Source organism: Bison bison, unplaced genomic scaffold, assembly GCF_000754665.1.
Source record: "Bison bison bison isolate TAMUID 2011002044 unplaced genomic scaffold, Bison_UMD1.0 scf7180017864379, whole genome shotgun sequence".
In the NCBI taxonomy this organism is placed as follows: Eukaryota; Metazoa; Chordata; class Mammalia; order Artiodactyla; family Bovidae; genus Bison; species Bison bison.
Genome location: NW_011494951.1, coordinates 3,666,895 through 3,687,436, shown reverse-complemented (window position 1 = coordinate 3,687,436; position 20,542 = coordinate 3,666,895). Strand labels below are relative to the sequence as shown.

Sequence of the window (20,542 nt, the reverse complement as noted above, 5' to 3'; positions counted from 1 at the left end):
CTCTCCGTGGTAAGATCTCTCCTCTCCCCCCAGCTTTCCCACTCTCTCTCATTCTAAGTACCATCTCACATAAAGAGTAAAAGGCACATGGCCCAATACTTTAACTCTCTCCTGTGAAGTGGCCATAACATTTTGTGATAGGGAAGGAAAATGGTGGAGGAGTTGAGGTAGAAAACAGCTGTGGCAAAGACAGGAGGTAATGTAGCTGCACACAGATAGAGTGACAAGTCTGGTTGCTACCATGTGAGACAGTTCTGGGAAATGGCCTAACCTCACTTGTACACAGAGACTTCCTGGGGACATGCTGAGATGCACAAACAAACCCTTCAGCATACTGTTAAAGTCAAAAACAAATATAGACCAGCCTTAGAAATTCCCTGGCAGACAAAACCAGTGTTGTCATACAAAGTTTAATTTATCTTATCTTGAAAGACTAACTTGGACTGGGTCATTTCTTGCTTATGTCTCTGGAACTCACAAGCAAACCTTAAACTGTGCCCCAAAACTGATATGAGGCAATCACTCACCAATTCCCCATCATTTAAGAAAATCCTAATATTGTTACCATCACTTTGAAAAATAGTCATTGCTTTGTCACTGTCCTAAGCTGTCTTGTAACAACGTACCCCTGAGCCCCTTGCATGTTCTCCTTTGAGTGCTCCCAGCTTTCAAATTGTCTTTTTGGTATGGGCAAAATAAACCTCTACAATGACTGTTTCAGCGATTCATTGGTTTTACTTCTGTAGTTTCTGAACTTTCGACAGTATCCATAGTAGTAAAGAGGTACAAACTTTGGTGAGTGATAGAGAATCTGCATCAAGCAAAGATAGTAATTTGCAGAGGGGAGAACTGCAGACAGTAGAAGACATTGTCCAGACCTAGTGTGGAACCTTACTGGTGGCACATCACTAGGCTGTTGATTCTTCCATGCCTGTCCAGGATCTCCTGGATGGAGTCTGCTCCCACCACCGACATTAAGGAATTGGTAAGAATTCAGGGGCTATTAAAGTGAATAGTGTGCTTTTTGGGGAAGTGAGAAACTTGGGGCTACCTGGAAGGGGGCACATACACCCTTGCCTCCTTGTTTGAAAAAGTGAAAGTGTTAGTTGTTCGGTCTTAGCCAACTCTCGCGACCCCATGGACTGTGGTCCAACAGGCTCTTCTGTCCATGGAATTCTCCAGGCAAGAATACTGGATTGGGGTGCCATTCCCTTCTCTCAGGGATCTTCCTGACCCAGGGATCAAACCCAGGGATCTCCTGCATCGCAGGCAGATTCTTTACCATCTGATCTATCAGGGAGGCTTGCACCAAAAGGTGGGTATAAATGACTTAATTTACCCTTGAATGTCTCCAACTCAACATTTCTGAGATGAATCTAGGAATCAAAACCCCAGGACCCAGAAGGCTGGCTTTTATTGCAATTGCCTTGGTAGGACTCTTTATTGTAAGTTTCCCAGATTTGTCACTGTCCCTCCCCTGGACTGGTCACCATCTAGGATCTCTCATCAGGGAGCACTGATCCTCTGAGCCAGCCCTGCAAAAAGAAAAGTGCATTCTGACCAGCTTTCTGAGGACTTATTGGGTTTGTGAGGAAGAGATCATGCTCTTGGGTGAGCTGGACTCTCATGCTCACTGGGTATGCTAAGAAATATTGGGAAACTTAAATGTCACCATAGGAAGAGACCTCAGACCATTGGCCACAACCTTCATTTTAACCATAAACAAATGCTGCTCAGAAACTTTATGAGCCTTGCCCATAAAATACAGTGGCAGCCTGATGCCCACAACTTTCATCTTTTGATCTCAACACATATTTTTTTCACTCTATTTGTGTGTTAACAAGAGGCACAAGTGCTGAGACGACAGTGGGAAAGTCCAATGCTGAGGGAGCTCACAGGAGCAAACCAGCAACTCTGAGCTGACGCAAAAGTCTTAAAGTCACCCACAGGCATAATGAATACTGAAGGACACTCAGAGAGGGAAGATCTAATGTATTAATAGGAAGAGGCAGAGATGATTTTAGGGGAAGACTGGGGGAAAGCCCCTATATATTTTAAAGCAGCAGAACAAGGGCTTTTTGAGTTAATACAGCCCCCTTTGGTAACCACAATACAGTTTTTTCTAGGTAGGAATTCAAGTTCCTGCCATTGTGTCAATGTGTCTCACTGCCAGTAGGCCATGCTTCTAAGAAAGGGGATTTTGCAACCATCTCTGACCACCCTAGCCTAACAGTCAGCCTGCTCCCTGAAATGTCCTTCGTCTCTTAAAAAAGAAAATCTTTGCCAGTATCCAGATTAAATTAACCTTTGAAAAACATTCTTCCATAAGGATGCTAATTGCTAAGCCGCTTCAGTCGTGTCCGACTCTGTGTGACCCCATGGACGGCAGCCCACCAGGCTCCCCCGTCCCTGGGATTCTCCAGGCAAGAACACTGGAGTGGGTTGCCATTCCCTTCTCCAATGCATGAAAGTGAAAAGTGAAAGTGTAGTCATTCAGTCATGTCCGACTCTTAGCCACCCCATGGACTGCAGCCCACCAGGCTCCTCCATCCATGGGATTTTCCAGGCAAGAGTCCTGGAGTGGAGTGCCATTGCCTCAGAAAGAATAAGACCTGAAAGCAGGACAGGCTGGGAACAGGCTGGGGGCTGAGCACCAGAGTTTGTGTGGTGTGTGTGTGTATGTGTGTGTGTGTACTTTGGTTGGAGCAGTCTCTGAGGAGCAGCTTGGGCAGAGTCTGGAGCAGCCTTTCCAGAAAGTCTAGTGCCTCTGTACTCTTTGTGACCCTCAGACTCATCAGTTCTCAAATCTGCCAGGACCCCAAACCAGGACTGAAGGGAAGGGTGTTCTCATGAGGTTGGATATCTCAGACTCCCTGGTGTGGTGGGATCAAGAACTGGGGTCAAAAGTTAAAAAGACATGTGTGAACCTAAAAGTCCATCGACAGACGAATGGATAAAGAAGATGGGGCACATACATACACTGGAATACTACTCACCCATAAACAAGAATGAAATCTTGCCATTTGCAGCAACATGGATGAACCTAGAGATTATCAAACTAAGTGAAGTAAGTCAGACAAAGACACATGATATCACTTATATGTCAAATCTAAAAAAAAAAACAAGTGAGCTCATTTATAAAACAGAAATGGATTCACAGACATTGAAAACAAACATGGTTATCAAAGGGGAAAGAGGGGAAAGATAAACTGGGAGTTTGGGATAAACAGATATACACTGCTATATATAGAATAGATAACTAACAAGGGCCTACTTGTAGTTTTTTGTGCTACAACAAAAATCTTGTAGCACAGGAAACTATATTCCATATCTTGTGATAATCTATAATGGAAAAGAATCTGAAAAAGAATACGTATGTATGTATAACTGAATCACTTTGCTGTTCATCTGAAACTAAGCATGTACATGCTCAGTCACTCAGTCCTGTCCAACTCTTTGCAACCCCATGGACTGTAGCCTGCCAGGCTCCTCTGTTCGTGGGATTCTGCCATCAAGAATACTGGAGTGGGGTGCCATTCCTCCTCCAGGGGATGTTCCTGACCCAAGGATCGATTGAACCCGTGTCTTCTGCAAGAGATTCATCAGCAGGCAGATTCACTGAGCCACCTGAGAAGCCCCACAAAACTAAGACAACATTGTAAATCGACTATACTTCAGTTTTGTTTGTTTAAAAAAGACCTTGTGCAAGAAAGATAGGAGAGGAAGTGGAAGAGATACCTAGACTGATACTGGGTAACACAAGATTGGTGGAGTCAGAAAAAAAGGGAGAAGAGAAAGAAAAATAGGAATTTCAGTGGATAGATGGTAACTTACTCTTGTCTCAGTTTCTCTTCTTTAATCTCCTCTTACCAAATCAAGATTATGCAACTCAGCTTTATCCTGTGTCTGTTGCTCAAGAGACCACCATTGTAGATCTCAGGTCATACTTCTTGGCCTGGAATTGACAGATTTACCTCAGGCTGCAAACTTTTCTTCATGGCCCCATCTCCTTACATTTTGCTACACATGGTAGCCCTGGGGACACAGCGATAGGCCTGGGGTCCTCAAAGTCCCCTTCCTGGCTCTAACCCCACACTTATTCTTTGAGTTGTTCAAGTTATTCACTTTTCTGAACCTTGTTTTTACTTATGTAGCTATGGATATAATAATCTGTACTTCCCAGTGTGGCTGTAAGTATTAAGTAAGAAGAAGATATAAAACATAGTGTTTCAGTTCAGTTCAGTTCAGTTCAGTTGCTCAGTCATGTCTGACTCTTTGCAACCCCATGAATCGCAGCACGCCAGGCCTCCCTGTCCGTCACCAACTCCCAGAGTTCACCCAAACTCGTGTGCACAGTGTTTAGTCCAAAGTAATTAAATGGTAGTGGTGTCTGTTTCATAGTTCACTTGTGCTCTTCTTCCCACCCATATGCTTCTACCTCCAAACCATCATTCATGCCACTTCCTCCCACCTGTCTGCTTATCCCCAAAGCACTCCATGTATCCCATCCTCCCATCCTTTAGAGAAAATCTACTCCATGACCTCCTACGTGACAACTTTAGATCACTGATCAGCCCTCCTCCCATCAATCAGACACTGCCTCCTGGACGCCACTATTCCACCACTGTCAGTTCTTGTCTCCTATCGATATATGAAGACATGTGTAGAAAGGAAGTCATATAGGTTTCTTCTTTTTTCCCTGACCTTATCTTCTGACACACGACAGGCATATCAGAGACATCTGAATCTACCTATAGTTTATCTAAATGGCCACTTACTCTGACCATCTCCCAAGTCATGCAAAATGCTACTATCAACTACTTTGCAGACTTACTGCATAATAGACCAGGGCTTCTCAAAATGTGGGCCATGGACCTGCAGCATCAGCTTGAACTGGAGACTTGTTAGAAATGCAAAGTCTTGAGCTCCATCCCAAACTTACTGAACCAGAATCTCTGGGATTAGAGTGTAGTCATCTGTGTTTTTACAAACCCTCCAAGTGTGTCTGATGCAAGGTAAAAATCTGAGCACCACGGGGCTAAGGCATTTTCTGTAAAAGGTCTTTCACTTCAGATTAAATCAGCTACCAGGAGATCTTAAAGGGGATAGACAAAGCACATGTGAAATGTAAAGGCTTTGGGTGAGAAAGTCAGACCTGGACCCTCTCATCTAGAATGAACCTCAAAGAAAGAAAATGTAGGAGTGCTTTGGACAACCAGGAAATGTCCCAGGAAATCTCCATGTACGGAGAAACCAGAAACTAAAAGTGTCTCAAAGACACAACTCCTACTTCTGTTTATAGTTGGTTCCGGGCACAAGATGGTAACCCAGCTTCAATGCAAATGATGCCAATGACCTAGGGCAATCGTCCTCAAAGTGAGGCCCTGGGACCAGCAGTACTCATATCACCTGGGAATTTGTTAGAACTCCCACATTTCAGGCTTCACCAAATCCTGCTCATTCAGAAACTAGGAATGTTGCCTAGCCCTCTGTGTTTTCACAAGTTCTTCAGGCACTCTGGTGCAAGTTAAGGCTTCGAAATCACAGTGGTAGGCACTGGGGCAACGTGCTTTCCATACATTTTTCCACTTAATTCTGATAATTCTGTCAATAGTTGAAGTTTTTTATCATTTGAAGATGAAACAAATTAAGGTCAGATTTGCCTTAAGGTCACGTAGCAGGTCAGCGACCAAACAGGGATGAAAATGGCCCATTTCCAAAACCCCACTGAGTATACGGAGGATATGTTTTGGCCATCCGTGGTCACTGATGGGCCCTGGGGAACTAAAACCGACAGAAGGTAGGGGTGGGCAGGTGAGGACGGCAAGTTAGAACTAGAGCAAATAGAGCCATCCCTACAGTTTCAATGGAGTTAAATACAGTTGAATGGAGTTGAATACAGTTTCAATGGAGTTGAATGCTTCAATATAGTTTCAATATTCAAACCCAGGATCTGGCAGCAAGTTAGATCTGAGATATTCACCTCTTTTAAAATACCCTGTACATCTGAGAGTAAAGGGCCATAGGCTACAACAGCCGAAACTTTCAGACTATATAATGGTGTTTAGAGGACTTGAAGCTTTAACTCTTTGCTTGAACTCCTTCAATCTGTATTCGGCCCCATTTGAATTCCTTCTCAGTCTCTCTCCCTGTACGCTGTTTTCTTTGCCTAAGCACCTCCTGGAAGAGCTTTACTTGAAAGAGAGGAGAGGCAGGTGGTGTTTGGTAGAGGGGGTTTCAGCCCCTTTGGATCACACCTGATAAATCGGTTTTCCTCTCAGAGGAAGGAGCTTGCCTCAGGAAGAGCTCTGGGTCTCGTGGTTTCCTTTTGCAGACAGAATCACAAACAGTTATTTTTCTCTCTTGGTTCAAAAGAAATGCCCCCAAACCAAGCTCTTCTCAAGACATAGATGAACTTAGAACAAGAGGTGAAACACGAAAGCGTTTTATGCAGGAAGTGGTTGGAAAAAACTGAAGTGTTGACAGGGTCCTGAGCATGGGGAAGGGTATCAGGAAATAGTTGCGGTAGAGGGCTCACCTCAGAAGTCACACCCACTGTACTTCTCCAGCTCACCTGAACCACATAGAGGTCTGTTTCCACGCCCTGAAGGAGTGGAGTGGGTGGGGAAGCAGAGGAAGTGAAAGAGAATATCGAGGAGGACCCCAGGAAAGATCCCCAAATACAGATCATATAAAGAAGGACAAGGGACAGGACTTTCCTATCCATTCTTCACACAACTCATATTCAGGGCCAGGACACTACAGCCCCAAGTCAGTCCCAGAGGGAGTTTCCATTGTTTTGCAAGAAAATATTTAGGACCAAAACTTGACAAATCCCTGCCTTGATCTCCAGCCTCATTTCTACATAATCTGACTTTCTGCCTCTGGGTTCTAGCCATCCTTGGCTTCCTTTAAATACCTGAGGACTCCATGTGGTCACTTGCCTTGGAATGTGGTGTTACTTATTCCTGGAAATACCTCCAATCCCCACCTCCCTCACTTTTCAAGTTCAGCTCAAGCAATGTTGGGCTTCCATAACAGCTCAGTTGGTAAAGAATCCGCCTGCAATGCAGGAGATCTGGTTCAATTCCTCATCTGGGAAAATCTGCTGGAGAAGGGATAAGCTACCCACTCCAGTATTCTTGCCTGGAAAATTCCACAGACTGGTATAGTCCATGGGGTCACAAAGAGTCAGATGCAACTGACTGACTTTCACTTTCAAGCAATATTACTTTTTCTCAGAAGTCTTTCCCAACAACCCCTCTCCAATCAGTTAAATTCATCTGTTATACATTCCTGATGCACACTGACATTTTCCTTAAAAACATTCAGTATGCTATATAATCTTCATTCAATGTCAAACTTGCCTAAGAAAAGAAGAGATGATGGAGAAAGGTGGTGATGGTAAAAAATCTTATTTTCTTAAAAGACAGAACCAGGATTCTTCTGCAGTGCAAGTATCTATTCAAGGAAAACACCATAGTTGATAGTTCAGAAGGAAAAGGAGACCCCAAAACCAGGGTAATCAAAGGAAAAGAATCTCTTTGTTTTAGAAAAGAATAAAATTACTCACAAAGGAATGCAGAACCTCAAAATTGGCTATTATCAAATAGAATCCAGCAATAACTTAGATGATAAAGATTTGTCCTAGGTGTGCAAAGAAGTTTCAATATGAGGAAATATTTTCATATAATTTAATGTATTATGAAGCTATGGAGCAACATAATTCAATCATGGCCTTAGCTGTTGGAAAGTAATTTGGTAAAAATTTAGCATCTAATAATTGGCCAACAAAGGTCCTAATAATTGCCAACAAAGGCCTGTCTAGTCAAAGCTCTGGTTTTTCCAGTAGTCCTATATGGATGTGAGCTGCTGCTGCTGCTAAATTGCTTCAGTCATGTCCGACCCTGTGCGAATCCATAGACGGCAGCCCACCAGGCTCCCCCGTCCCTGGGATTCTCCAGGCAAGAATGCTGGAGTGGGTTTCCATTTCCTTCTCCAATGCATGAAGGTGAAAAGTGAAAGCAAAGTTGCTCAGTCGTGTTCGACTCTTCAGGACCCCATGGACTGCAGCCTACCAGGCTCCTCCGTCCATGGGATTTTCCAGGCAAGAGTACTGGAGTAGGTTGCTATTGCCTTCTCCAATGGATGTGAGAGTTGGACTATAAAGAAAGCTGAGCACCCAAGAATTGATGCTTTTGAACTGTGGTGTTGGAGAAGACTTTTGAGAGTCCCTTGGACTGCAAGGAGATCCAACCAGTCCATCCTAAAGGAAATCAGTCCTGAATATTCATTGGAAGGACTGATGCTGAAGCTGATGCTCCAAAGCTTTGGCCACCTGATGAGAAGAACTGACTCATTGGAAAAGACCCTGATGCTGGGAAAGATTGAGTGCAGGAGAAGAAGGGGACAATAGAGGATAAGATGGTTTGATGGCATCACCAACTCAATGGACATGAGCTTAAGTAAGCTCCGGGAGGTGGTGATGGACAGGAAAGCCTGGCGTGCTGCAGTCCATGGGGTTGCAAAGACTCGGTAATGACTGAGAGACTGAACTAAATAATTGGTTACATTTTTACAATAATAATTTCCATCTCAACCTCAAAGCTTGTACTTTATTTAACTGGAAGCATTGAGCTATTGCCACAAAAGTCAGAAACAAGTTAAGGAGGCCTACTATATGGTGATTATTGAACATTCTTCTAGATTTTGTTGTTGTTGTTCAGTCACTAAGTTGTGTCTGACTATTTGCCACCCCATGAACTGCAGCACACCAGACTTCCCTGTCCTTCACCATCTCCCTGAGTTTGCTCAAAGTCATGTCCATTGAGTCAGTGATGCCATTCAACCACCTCATCCTCTGTCATCTCTGTGGATCACAACAAACTGTGGGTTCTTCTAGATACTAGCTACAATAAACTAACAGTGAATGAAATTAGATTTTTTTTTAATCCAAGAAGAGGAGGTAAAAATGATCATTTTGACTGCATAAAGAACTTCTCCAAATCAATATCAAAAGAATTAACAAAATTTAACCATGAGCAACAAATATATTCTGAGCTTCTCATGTGGCTCAGTCATAAAGAATTCACGTGCCAATGCAGGAGATGTAGGAGATGAGGGTGTGATCCCTGGGTCAGGAAGAACCCCTGGAGGAGGAAATGGCAACCCACTCCAGTATCCGTGCCTGGAAAATCCCATGGACAGAGAAGCCTGGTGGGCTACAGTCCATGGAGTCACAAAGAGCGGGACATGACTGAGCCACCAAGCATGCACAGCACAAAAAACAAATATATGAGAAGATATTAATTAAAAAGACATAGTTCTTTAACAGTGGAAAAATAATTTGACCACATGCATATTGAGTGATACATGTTACCAACACATGAATTTGCCACATCCTGACCAACACTTCTCTCCTGTCTTTGTAATAATAGCCATCCTAACGGGTGTGAGATGCAATCTCATGATGGTTTTGATTTACATTCCCCTGATTAAGCTAAGCATGTGGACTTGCCTCAATTGAAAAAACAAACAACGTTTGAATCGTTTAAGCTGGAATAAAGGGGAGGCTGATGATGCTGGTAGATTTGATTCCTTCCCCCATCCTGAGGCTGTGTTCAAGTACCTGTTGGCCATTTGTATGTCTTCTTTGAAACAATATCTATTCAGGTCCTTTGCCCATTTTTAATTGAGTTATTTGTCAGGGTACTTACATTATCCAATACCTTTCTTTCATAAACCAAAAACATTTGAGGTATTCAAAACAGCAATATTTTAAGCTTTTTTATTCTATGGAAAGTTTTTATAGAGGTGCTTTACTGAATTTTACATACAATTTAGAAAATCAGTGGGCTTTGAATTCGATGTTGCATTATATTTGCTTTCATATAAAACAATTGGAAATAGGTCCCTGTTAGCGTTTTGACACAGAATGTTTTGTTTTTAGGAAGAGATTACTGTTATTAAGTAGAAGACTGCAAAGTAAAGGATGTGGAAGAATTCAAAACAGTGATAATAGTGTGTGACAAAGACAGTGGTGTCCCCCTGGGTCCCAGGGATGCACTGTGTTTTCCAGCCTCTCATATGATGAGGTCCAGGCCTGGGAATCGTTTCTCATCAACAGTTGGTAGGGAAAGCGAAGTGCATCACTACTGATCTAGGATATTTAAAGGCTGTCTAAGAAGTCCCACATTTCCTCTGTCCTTACTGTGCTGAATATCACAGAAATAAAGATAAAAACATTTGAGTGATTTCAAATTTAATGCTTTGGGTCGTTCCCCCTGACTGTAGACACTCAGATCATTACTGTAGACATTGCCTAGATCATTGTAGACACTGCCCAGGTCACTGGTCCCCCAGGGAGGCTGCCCTGAACTGCATAGCTGAGCAAAGGGAAAGCAAAGAAACCATGAATGAGTCGTTTCCAAATGCATTCAGACAGACATCTCCCTCTTTCAGTTCGCCTTTCTGTACTCTCCCCCTGCACAGTGCCCTGTCTTGTGCCCCCACACCCATACTTTCTCCCCCTGCAGTGGCATTTGCCTTTAGAACAGTCACCGCTAAGTGTGGATAAGGTTATTCCTCCTGGGAGGCCTTGGAGGGTTGCATTCAGGCAAACTTGTAAATGTAGGGACACAGCCTCAGGATGGGGGAAGGAATCAAATCTACCAGCATCATCAGCCTCCCCTTTATTCCAGCTTAAACGATTCAAACGTTGTTTGTTTTTTCAATTGAGGCAAGTCCACAAGACAACAAATGACTCATTAAATTTTGCCATTTTAACTGTTTATTTTTGAAAAGAGAATTTCAGATAGTCATGGTGTAGGGGCTCTGTTGCAGCATGGAAGCTCACTGGAGATTCAAGAGAGGAAGAAGCAGACTAGATTTTCAGCTTTTTTTTTTCCCTCTCTCTCTCTTGAAGCTGAACTGTCAAGTCACAGATCTGAACAAGGAGGCATCTATTTCTTTCAACAATAACTCAGGTAAGCCCACACTCGTGAAAGTTCTGTGCTGTTCATTCCTAGTTTTCAGGCTATGGTTGAAAAAGAAAAAAAAAAAAAAATTAAACAAATTTGCCCTGTTTTCAGGGAAACAGAGTGATGGCATTTGGCTTAAGTGAGGCCAGTTTACAGGACCTGTAATCTTGGAATTTAGTTTACCCAATAGTGGCAAAGAGAACATTACACAAAAGGGCTAACTGGGAAGAACTTTCTCCTTAACACAAGAGTTTTCTGTGCCATGTCACTTAGTACAGGTTGCCAGTTTTTAAGATACTTCCCTCTGCATAGGAAAGGGAACTAAATGGCAAGGCTTCTTGTGGAAAGAGGAAAATTCAAGTAAGTAACAGATCAAATGAAGCACGTTTCTGGTTTGAAGAAGAGTGCACTTTGCCGAGTTGGGTTTTTAATTCACCGAGTCTCTCAGCAAGGACTCGTGTGAGGGCAGGCGTTTGGCGGCAAGGTGGAGAACTAAGGAAGGGAGCAGATGGGGAGGAGGGAAGGAAAGAGGACTCAGCCTCGGACAACCACGGCAGACCTAGAAAGGAAACAAAGGAAGGCCACGGAAAGCAAGAGAGGGGGTGGGGTGGGTGGTCCCCCACGGAGAAGGGACCCTAGGGGAGAGGTGGGCATGGGGGTGAGAAGCAGCAAGTGGGGCCACAAACAAACCCAATCTTCTGACTCACTGAGTGAACTCTGAGCAAGTGACTATATTTCTCTGTAAACCAGCGATCGTAATTCTTCCCAACCACCTCCTCAGCTTTGTGCAGACAACTGAGGCATGGTTGTGAACATGCTCAAGAAATGTAAGGTTCTTTCATGCGTTGTAACTCAAAAATGATCGTTTTTTTAATTGACCTCTGGTCTCTCCGTCCCTCAGGAATAGCCATGGGCCAAAATGAAGGCAGTCCCTCTGGTAAGTGACCTCCTGCGTGTGCCATTTCTGTCCTACTCTGTGCCTGAAGTGAAAGGGGAAGTCACTCATGGACTGCACAGTCCATAGAATTCTCCAGGCCAGAACACTGGAGTGGGTAGCCTTTCCCTTCTCCAGGGGATCTTCCCAACCCAGGGATCGAACCCAGGTCTCCAAGGAAGCCTTATTCTGTGCCTAGTTTGTATAAAAATCATGCTATCCTCTAGAATCACAATATGAGCCAGCAACTGTTTCTTCATCAGAGAGAATAACTTTACACTGTTCATTTCAATTTCCCTGGTCCAATCATTTCCCTGGTGATCATGACCACACCTCTGCCCAGCCAAGGTCAGAGGAACCATCTCTGGCCCTGGAACAGGCAGGTTACTTACCCACCTGGAGATGGAACCACCATCTTGGCTACACATTTCTGATCTTCAGAAAATTTGCCTTTTAGGGGGCCAGAACAGAGTGATATAGACAAACTTTGAATGACAAGATACATTTCTAATTCTATCTCATCCCCCAATTTTCTTGGATCCAATATGACAATGCGCTGCAGACCTAGAGAAGCTAGATGCTTTAAAATCATTATCTTATTTGATAATAGAGTCAGCTTCTACTTTATAAATACAATATATTATGAGAGTATCTTCTCCCAGATATTTCCTTATCATTAAAAATATTCCATTGGCATGACAGTATGGTGATAACAAAGTAAGCTTGCTCTTTTTTCACCTTTTTTTTTTAATTGAAATACAGTTGATTTACAATCCTTTGTCAGTTTCAGGTATGCAACGAAGTGATTTAGGTATACATACAAACACAAATATATTCTCTTTAGATTCTTTTACATTACAGGTTATTACAAGATATTGAGTACAGCTCCCTGTGCTCTACAGTAGTCTTTGTTTGTTATTTTATATACAGTGTTGTGCATATTTTAATCCCAAACTCATAATTTACCCCTCCCCTGCCCCTTTCCCTTTCAGTAGCCAGAAGCTTGTTTCCACGTCTGTGAGTCCATGTCTGGTTTTCATGATTCATTCGTGCTGCATTGGGTTCATTGCAGCACACGGGGCTCTTGGATGCACTGTGCGGGCTTCGCTGGGTACAGCACACAGTCTTCTCTTCTTGCAGCACGTGGGCTTAGTTGCCCTGCAGCATGTGGGATCTTAGTTCCCCGACCAGGGACTGAACCTGTGTCCTCTACACTGGGTCATCAGGGAAGCCCCTATATCTGTTTTGTAAGTGAGTTCATCTGTATCCTTTTTTTTTTTTTTGGATTCCACATATAAGAGATATCATGTGGTATTTGTCTTTCTCTTCTAAGTAAACTTGCTCTTAGCAGGACCTTCTACAAAGAGTCACCCAGCTCACTGTGCCAGAGGATCAGAGCTGAGAATCCTTCTGGTGGGCAAAACGAGAACTGGCAGAAGTGCGACAGAGAACAGCATCCTCTAGAAGCCAGCATTTGAGTCCAGACTGAGTGCCTGGTCCTTGACGCAGACTTGCAGTAAGAGTCGGGGCAGCTGGGGAGACAGAGAGGTGGTGGTTATTGACACACCAGATATGTTTTGCAGGAAGGACCCCTCTGACTCCCTGTTCCAAGAGGTGCAGAGGTGCTCCCTGCTCTCTGCCCCAGGACCCCACGTGCTGCTCCTGGTGATGCAACTGGGCCAATTCACCACGGAGGACCAGCAGGCTGTTCAGGGGGTGAAGGAGATCTTTGGAGAGGGTGCCACGAAGCACACAGTTGTCGTCTTCACCCGCAAGGAAGCCTCAAGGGAGGCTTCCTGAGGGATTTTATCCAAGGCGCAGACAACAGAGCCCTAAGCGAGCTGGTGGCAGCGTGTGGGGGGCGAGTGTGTGCCTTTGACAACTATGCTACAGGGAGCACCTGGGATGACCACGTGAAGGAGCTCATGGACTTGATTGAGGGCCTGGGGACAGTGGAAAGGGGTGACCGCTACACTAACAGGTTGTACAGCCTTCTAACAGTCAGAATGTGGGCCTGTACAGTCAGAGGAAAGATTGCAGGATTTCAAAGGGACCTTTATAAAATACATGGAAATTCAGAGACGTGGTACAATCGTGGCCAAAGCGAATTGCCTGAGAAAGCCCTAATCCAAACAGCGCTGTGTGCTCAGGTGTCTGCCGCATTGCTCAGTCAGTTATTTTGTGTATTCCACAAGACATGCGATTTCTTTTGCTGCTTACCCTTTAGTATGTGCCGTTTATTCTGTAGTTTACTATTAGTCATACCCAAAAAACTATTGATGATTTTTAGAAAGACCGGTAGACTGGAATGCAAGACTCCTGTGTCATAGTTACTGACCACTGCCTCTTCATTCATTGTCATATCCTGAGTAAGTTACAAGGCAATGGCACCCCACTCCAGTACTCTTGCCTGGAAAATCCCATGGACGGAGGAGCCTGGTAGGCTGCAGTCCATGGGGTCGCTACGAGTTGGACATGACTGAGCGACTTCACTTTCACTTTTCACTTTCATGCATTGGAGAAGGAAATGGCAACCCACTCCAGTGTTCTTGCTTGGAGAATCCCAGGGACGGGGGAGCCTGGTGGGCTGCCATCTATGGGGTCACACAGAGTCGGACACGACTGAAGTGACTTAGCAGCAGCAGCCTGCCCCGGACAGTCAGTGTCCGCTAAATGTTTGAGATTCTGTGAACTGTTTAGATCTCAACCTCATCCTATTTGTTAATGAATCAAATGATTTTAAAATTTCCTGTTTGTTTTGAAATATAATACAAAAACCTTCTGAAAGTTATAAACATAAAATTCTTCTCATTTGCAAGTCTCTATCTAAAGTCAGTTTTATGCTCCTGAAAACGCCTTTTCTTCTTTATACTATCACTATTTCTTCTGAATATAACAAAAATGGCAATAAAATTTCTACAAGGTATAGTAAATTAACAAGTGAGCTGTAAAGTTCCTGAGATCACATGTCTTTAACTCCATGCTATGGTTTTATCTTCTGAAGATGGTAAATGGACATATGGCTTATTTCTCTGATGCAACCAACTCACGATCAACAATCATACACAGACACACACATCAATAGTCTGTTTTATGTGCATCAAAAGGGGCTCAGCTAGATTTTACCCCTTGTGTCCAATCCCAGTCAGGATTGAAACATACTAGAGGCTTATGTTTCAGACAAGAGTGGACCTAGTATTTTGCATTTTGCACTTGCAATATTTTACATTTAACATCTTCCTGTTAAATGCAAACTAGAATTTATTAAAATAAACACAGTCTTTATGACTGATGAGCTCACTAGATAATTAGGAAAACTCCAAGGATGCAGCAAACAATACACATAAAAGAGGTGGGAAAATGTAAGAAGGATTAGAGCTAAAAGCACCCTGTTGTAAGCAGGTAAACCCTCAGGCAAAGTCACAGGTGGTGAAGGAAGATTCCACATGCGTGCATGAGAACACTGAAAGGCAAGGAGTTATCAAAGAAACACTGGAAGCATCTTCATGAAAGGTATACGTTGGGTAGCAAAGACTTAGTCAAGACTGGTCTATGTGGTTCGGACTTGGGTAAAGCCAGTGAGGAGCCATATTCACCTCAGTCTTAAGGAAATACTCACTCCCGGGGTCATTCACCTGTAGGACTGGCACTTGAGAAACCTTGGCAGTGTGTCTCCTTCAACTCTGTGCCCTGGACACCAAACTTTCCTCACACTTGTCCTGGCCCCACTACTCTAGTGGGAGAATGAGAGACTCCAGTCTTCAATAATGCTGAAAAAAAAAAAAATAATAATAATGCTGAATGGGAAAAAAATGGGGGTGTCAGTCATTCAAGAGACACTGTACCTGGAAAAAAAAGAACGGAAAACAGTTGACCTTGGGTCTCTTTCCTACCTGAAAAAATGGGCTGGAAAGAAAGATGAAATAGCAGGTCCCAGCCAGTAGATTAGGGCTCAGGACAGTCATCCTTCCCACATCCAGTGATAGTCAACTCTAAAAAGCTTGAGTTGGATTGGTGACCTGACCAGTTCTAGAGCCAGTCCTTTGGTACCTGTTCACCACACCACTGGGTCTTTTACTGACCTCACTCTCATGACCCTCATGAGAGGAGGCAGAATAACTAGAATCAGTGATAACAACACAGATGACCAGAGTAAGCCTCTACATAATGCTAACTTAGGAATGGTGTAAACGCATGGTGGCTCGGCAGTAAAGACTCTCCCTGCCAATGCAGAAGACACAGGCTCGATCCCTGGGTTGGGAAGATCCCCTGGAGGAGGAAATGGCATCCTGCTCCAATATTCTTTCCTAGAGAATCCCATGGACAGAAGAGCCAGGCGGGCTAAGTCCATGGGGTCACAAAGAGTCTGACATGACTGAGTGACTAAACAGCAACAGCAATTCACCCTCATCCTCAGTACATCAGCTAGCTTCAAGTCCTCCCACAGCTGAGAAGACATCCTTTCTCAGATAAAACTCTGCTTCTGGACTTTTCTGACAGACTGGACCCTAGAGGGGCACTGGCCATAGGGCTGTCCAGTCAATGGACGGCTGTTGAGAAAAGCTATCATGTTCTTTGTTCTGGAGCAGGAAGCGCTCTGGACTTTTTTCATATGGGGGAAACGCTTACACAGTAAAAAGTAATTGAAGATTAGATCACTAAGCAGTTCTAGAAGGAGACTCAGGCCTTGGGGGTCCTACAACAAGATATTTGGTATGGGGGGAGGGGAGGGCCCTGCTAGAGAACACAGAAGATTAGTCGCAACAGGAGAGAGGTTTTGTAAGATAAATGCTTTAAGCCTACAATCAATGTTCCTGTCTCTTTAAATCATCACCACCTAACCCTCCCTCGAGGCTCACAGGAGCTGTGAGTCTCAAAGACTTCCTTTATGCAGAGTGGAAGGAAACAGCCTGCCACACTCAAAACTGAAGGGAAAGCAGAGATCAGGGCCTTCTTGGATCACTGGTGAGAGCCTGTCACCAGGAAAGGTGAGCCCCGCAGGGAGCAAGAGCTACAACTAACCAGAAGGAACATGGTTCTGAGAGCATTTACTGTCTGAGCACCCAGGCTCCACCAGGCACCTTTCGGGTGAGTAACAGCCGGACTCATTAAGATGGGGCATCTGGATTTGTAAAGATGTTCAAAGTTTCCAATACAGGAAGTTCAAAAAAGGTTTATGAGCATGGTCCCCAGTCTGGAGGGCACACATGTCTGTCTCCTTCCACACCTCCCCCATACAGTAAGAAAAGTCTGTACTGGAACCATGTCCAGGAGTAAAATGCATTTTAAAAGGCATTCAACGTTGCTCAAACTGCACGTTCAGCACAGGCAAAAGATCTTTCCTGTGGCCCCAAAGCAATCTAACTTAGAGCAAGTTACAGTGTGCTGAGTCAGGAAACCATCAGAATTCAACCCCGCCCCAGATGCCCCCTCTCCCCTCTGTCCACAGAAAGGGACCCTCAAGAGACTAAAGAGGTTAGGAACCAGGTCTTCAACCCCTCGTCCTCATGAGCCCTGACACGTTGGCTCCCTAATTCAAGTCTCTCCCACCCCTGCTGTAGGAACACCTCAGTTTCCTCATCTGTACAATGAAGGGGTCTGAATAAACGGCTCATTTCTTAATTCTGATGTGTGGACTGATGATATCAGATACACTGGATTCATAAATCAGACTTTCTGAGCATGGTCCCCCCAGAATTGACATTTTTAAAGAACATTCAAGTAGTTCTGAAAAACAACATATTTGAGAGGCACTGAGATACATGAACTTTGAATTTTCAGAGTATTCAAAATACAGGAATTCAAATGCTTTACAATAAAAAAGAGCTATTTATCACCCCAAATTTCAGGAAGAGCTTATCACCTTCTTAAAATTTATTTTAAATGATTTTAACCCACATTTCAAACTATCTGGAAATCCCAATGACCTACTCGAGAGTTTTGTGGATTCCCTGTAGCACACTTCCTCATTTCCACCTTTGGCGAGGACCTCTTGCTTTAGCTACTCTTCTTCTAGGGTTTGAATCTTATGGCTCTTTCTTCATTTCTGCTCTGATGTCAATTATGGGACTTTGTTGATGCCTAGACACAAAATAACTAATCATATCATGTGATTTGCCCCCGGGGTAAACTTTACTGAAAGCTTTGCATGGGGCAGCAGGAGAGTGACTGCAGAAACACAAACAGCTTCGGCTTGAGTTCTGGACAAACTTGCCCTCTGAGTCCTTTGGCCAGAGAGAGGTTATTCACCCAGCCTCTCCCTTTGCTTTTCCTTCCCTGTTGGTGCCAAATGGGATTGAATACAGTTACCTGCAGGAAACAGGTGGGTGACATGAGGAGGTAGAATTTGAAATGGATGTTGAAGTACAGACAGGACTCAGGCAGAAATGTAGGGTGGGATGAAGAGTCCTGGGAGGGAAAGCCCGAGGTGGGTTGGAAAAGGGTGCTGAAATCTGTGTCTGGAGTGGCAGACTGAGGGCAGGGGTGAAGAGGGGGCAGGCGAGGTGGGATTCATTGGAAATGAGGCTAGAGAAGTAGACTGAGCAGAGACTGTGGGCTCATGTTCAGAAGCTTGCATGATCAGGCAAACGACCACAAAATGTTTAATTGTATTAAATGATGTTTGAGTGGGTATAATCATTGTACTTTGAGAAGCCTCAGACTCAAGGGCCAGAACATAAAGAGCTGGAGGAGAGCATCCCAGTCTCCCCATATTTAGATACATAAGGAGAAGTCAAACTATGTTGTTATCTAAGAGCAGAAACTCTCCAGATGAGTTTGGGAAATACGTCTGTTTTCCAATTTTCTTCTTGCTTGTTTCACAGGCCAGCGACCCTAAGGTAGATCCTCAGTCAGTGAGCAAACTCTTGTTCTCGGGGTTTTCTCAAGCCCACCCTCCATCACCACCCTCGCTGCTGAAACTCCTGGGAAATCTTGTTTCCGACAGCTTACGTCACTGACATAGGTGCTCAGTCTCTTAGTCGTGTCCAACTTTTGCTGACCCTTTGGACTGCAAACTAACAGCCTCCTCTGTCCAGGAATTTTACAGGCAAGAATACTGTAGTGGGTTGCCATTTCCTTCTCCAGGGGATCTTCTTGACCTAGGAATCGAACCCGCATCTCTTGCATCTCCTGCATTGGCAGGCGGATTCTTTACCATTAGCACCACCTGACATGGAATCACCTGGAGAAATTAACATCTTAAGTTTACTCATTGGCATGGATGGGATTAAGTGTTATCTCCCCTTTGCTCTTTGCATTTGGGGGCCCTGAGAAGACAAAGCCAAGCTCACCAGGTGTTCTCAGAGCATCATCCCAACCCAGACCAGGCTCCTCCTTCCCTAAACTCCGATGCTCAGAGGAGGGCAGGAACTATGACCTTCTCACAGTGGGGTCACCAGCATTTTGGACTTGACCTGACATTGTAGGCAGTTACACCTATTTGATGAATGAGTGAATGAACAAATTGTGTCTGGGATTCTTTCAGGTAATCATGGGAGGACGGAAGATGCCAAGAGATGAAGAAAATGCCTATGGTAAGAACACGTCTCACAATGAGTGTTTGTCCCCAGGAGTGAGCTCTAGGTAGTAGGGGAATGGGCTAATTCAAGACTGAACAGAGAGAAGCCGAGAGGCATCTCAATGCTGGGGTGAAGCAGCAAGAGGCCTGGAGCTGGCACTTCACCTGGATCTGTACCCCCACCCTGCTGTGAGATACTAAGTTCTTTGACTAACCTGCAGCTCTGTTCCCAAAGTAAAATGAATGAACAGAAGGGGACATAGAGGGCATCAGATCGTGTATTAGAGAGAACATGATTCACCAGGTAGAAGGTGTTAGTGAACATGGACGGAGGTTATTAGACAGCAGTTTAAAGAGAGAGAAGAAGAGAGGAGGAGGAGGGAGGGAAGAGAGATGGCCTGGTCTTATCCTCCCAACAGCCTTTGAGTACAGCGCTACAATATTGATTCCGTTTGTGCAGAAGAGGTTTAACACTTAGATTAAGCAGCTCTCCAGGGTTACCAGGCTGGTAGAGGACAGGTCTATGATTCAATCTCCGGCTTTGGGACTCCAGATAGCCCTCCCGGCTGGGCCCACTGCCCCACCCCTTTCTCCAGTGGGACAGTATCAGGGAAAATAAGACAGAAATTGTCACTGGGGACCAGCTCTGCACAGCCTGGATGACAGATCATATCAGACGAAGTAATGGCCTGTATTACAAAGGCGCATCCTCTAGAGAGACATTCAGCAGCTGCTGGAGCACCTACAGCTGCACGTGTGACGCCAAAGACGGGAGAAATAGACGGGTAGAGACCCCCTTGGAGTGCCCAAATCTCACACCAGGTCACTCAGTAAAGGTCTGGCCCCAAACACAACCGTGGAAGCGTTCTGTTCTCCTTTGCTCGCAAGGCGTCCAGGTGACCCGGGAACCGGGACACGTTGCTCTCAGGTTCCGAAACTTACAGACCACCGTTGCCCACAGGTTTCCAGGAGTTCAGGTCCGCCCTGCAGGAGCGCAGGCTGCGCCTCCTCCTGGCCGGGAGGTCGGGGACCGGGAAGAGCGCCACGGGCAACAGCATCCTCCAGCGGAAGCACTTCCTCTCCAGGCTCGCGACCACAGCGGTGACCAGG

General features: G+C 44.6%; 1 protein-coding gene and 1 long non-coding RNA gene across 2 annotated transcripts in view; both read left to right on the top strand.

Moving 5' to 3' along the window:
• The window catches only part of GIMAP2 (GTPase, IMAP family member 2), a 34,155-nt gene extending 19,815 nt beyond the window's left edge, over nucleotides 1-14,340 (top strand). The window contains 6 exon segments of the mRNA XM_010857260.1: nucleotides 10,925-10,985; nucleotides 11,881-11,916; nucleotides 13,265-13,690; nucleotides 13,693-13,909; nucleotides 13,911-14,029; nucleotides 14,032-14,340. Of these exon segments, the coding sequence (XP_010855562.1) occupies nucleotides 10,925-10,985; nucleotides 11,881-11,916; nucleotides 13,265-13,690; nucleotides 13,693-13,909; nucleotides 13,911-14,029; nucleotides 14,032-14,243 (1,071 nt within the window). The 3' untranslated portion in view covers nucleotides 14,244-14,340.
• A 1,980-nt stretch (nucleotides 14,341-16,320) lies between these two features.
• LOC105001115 lies at nucleotides 16,321-20,542 on the top strand. Its single transcript, XR_826821.1, has 3 exons — nucleotides 16,321-17,001; nucleotides 19,400-19,448; nucleotides 20,394-20,542. It is a non-coding gene; the product is annotated as an uncharacterized LOC105001115 (long non-coding RNA).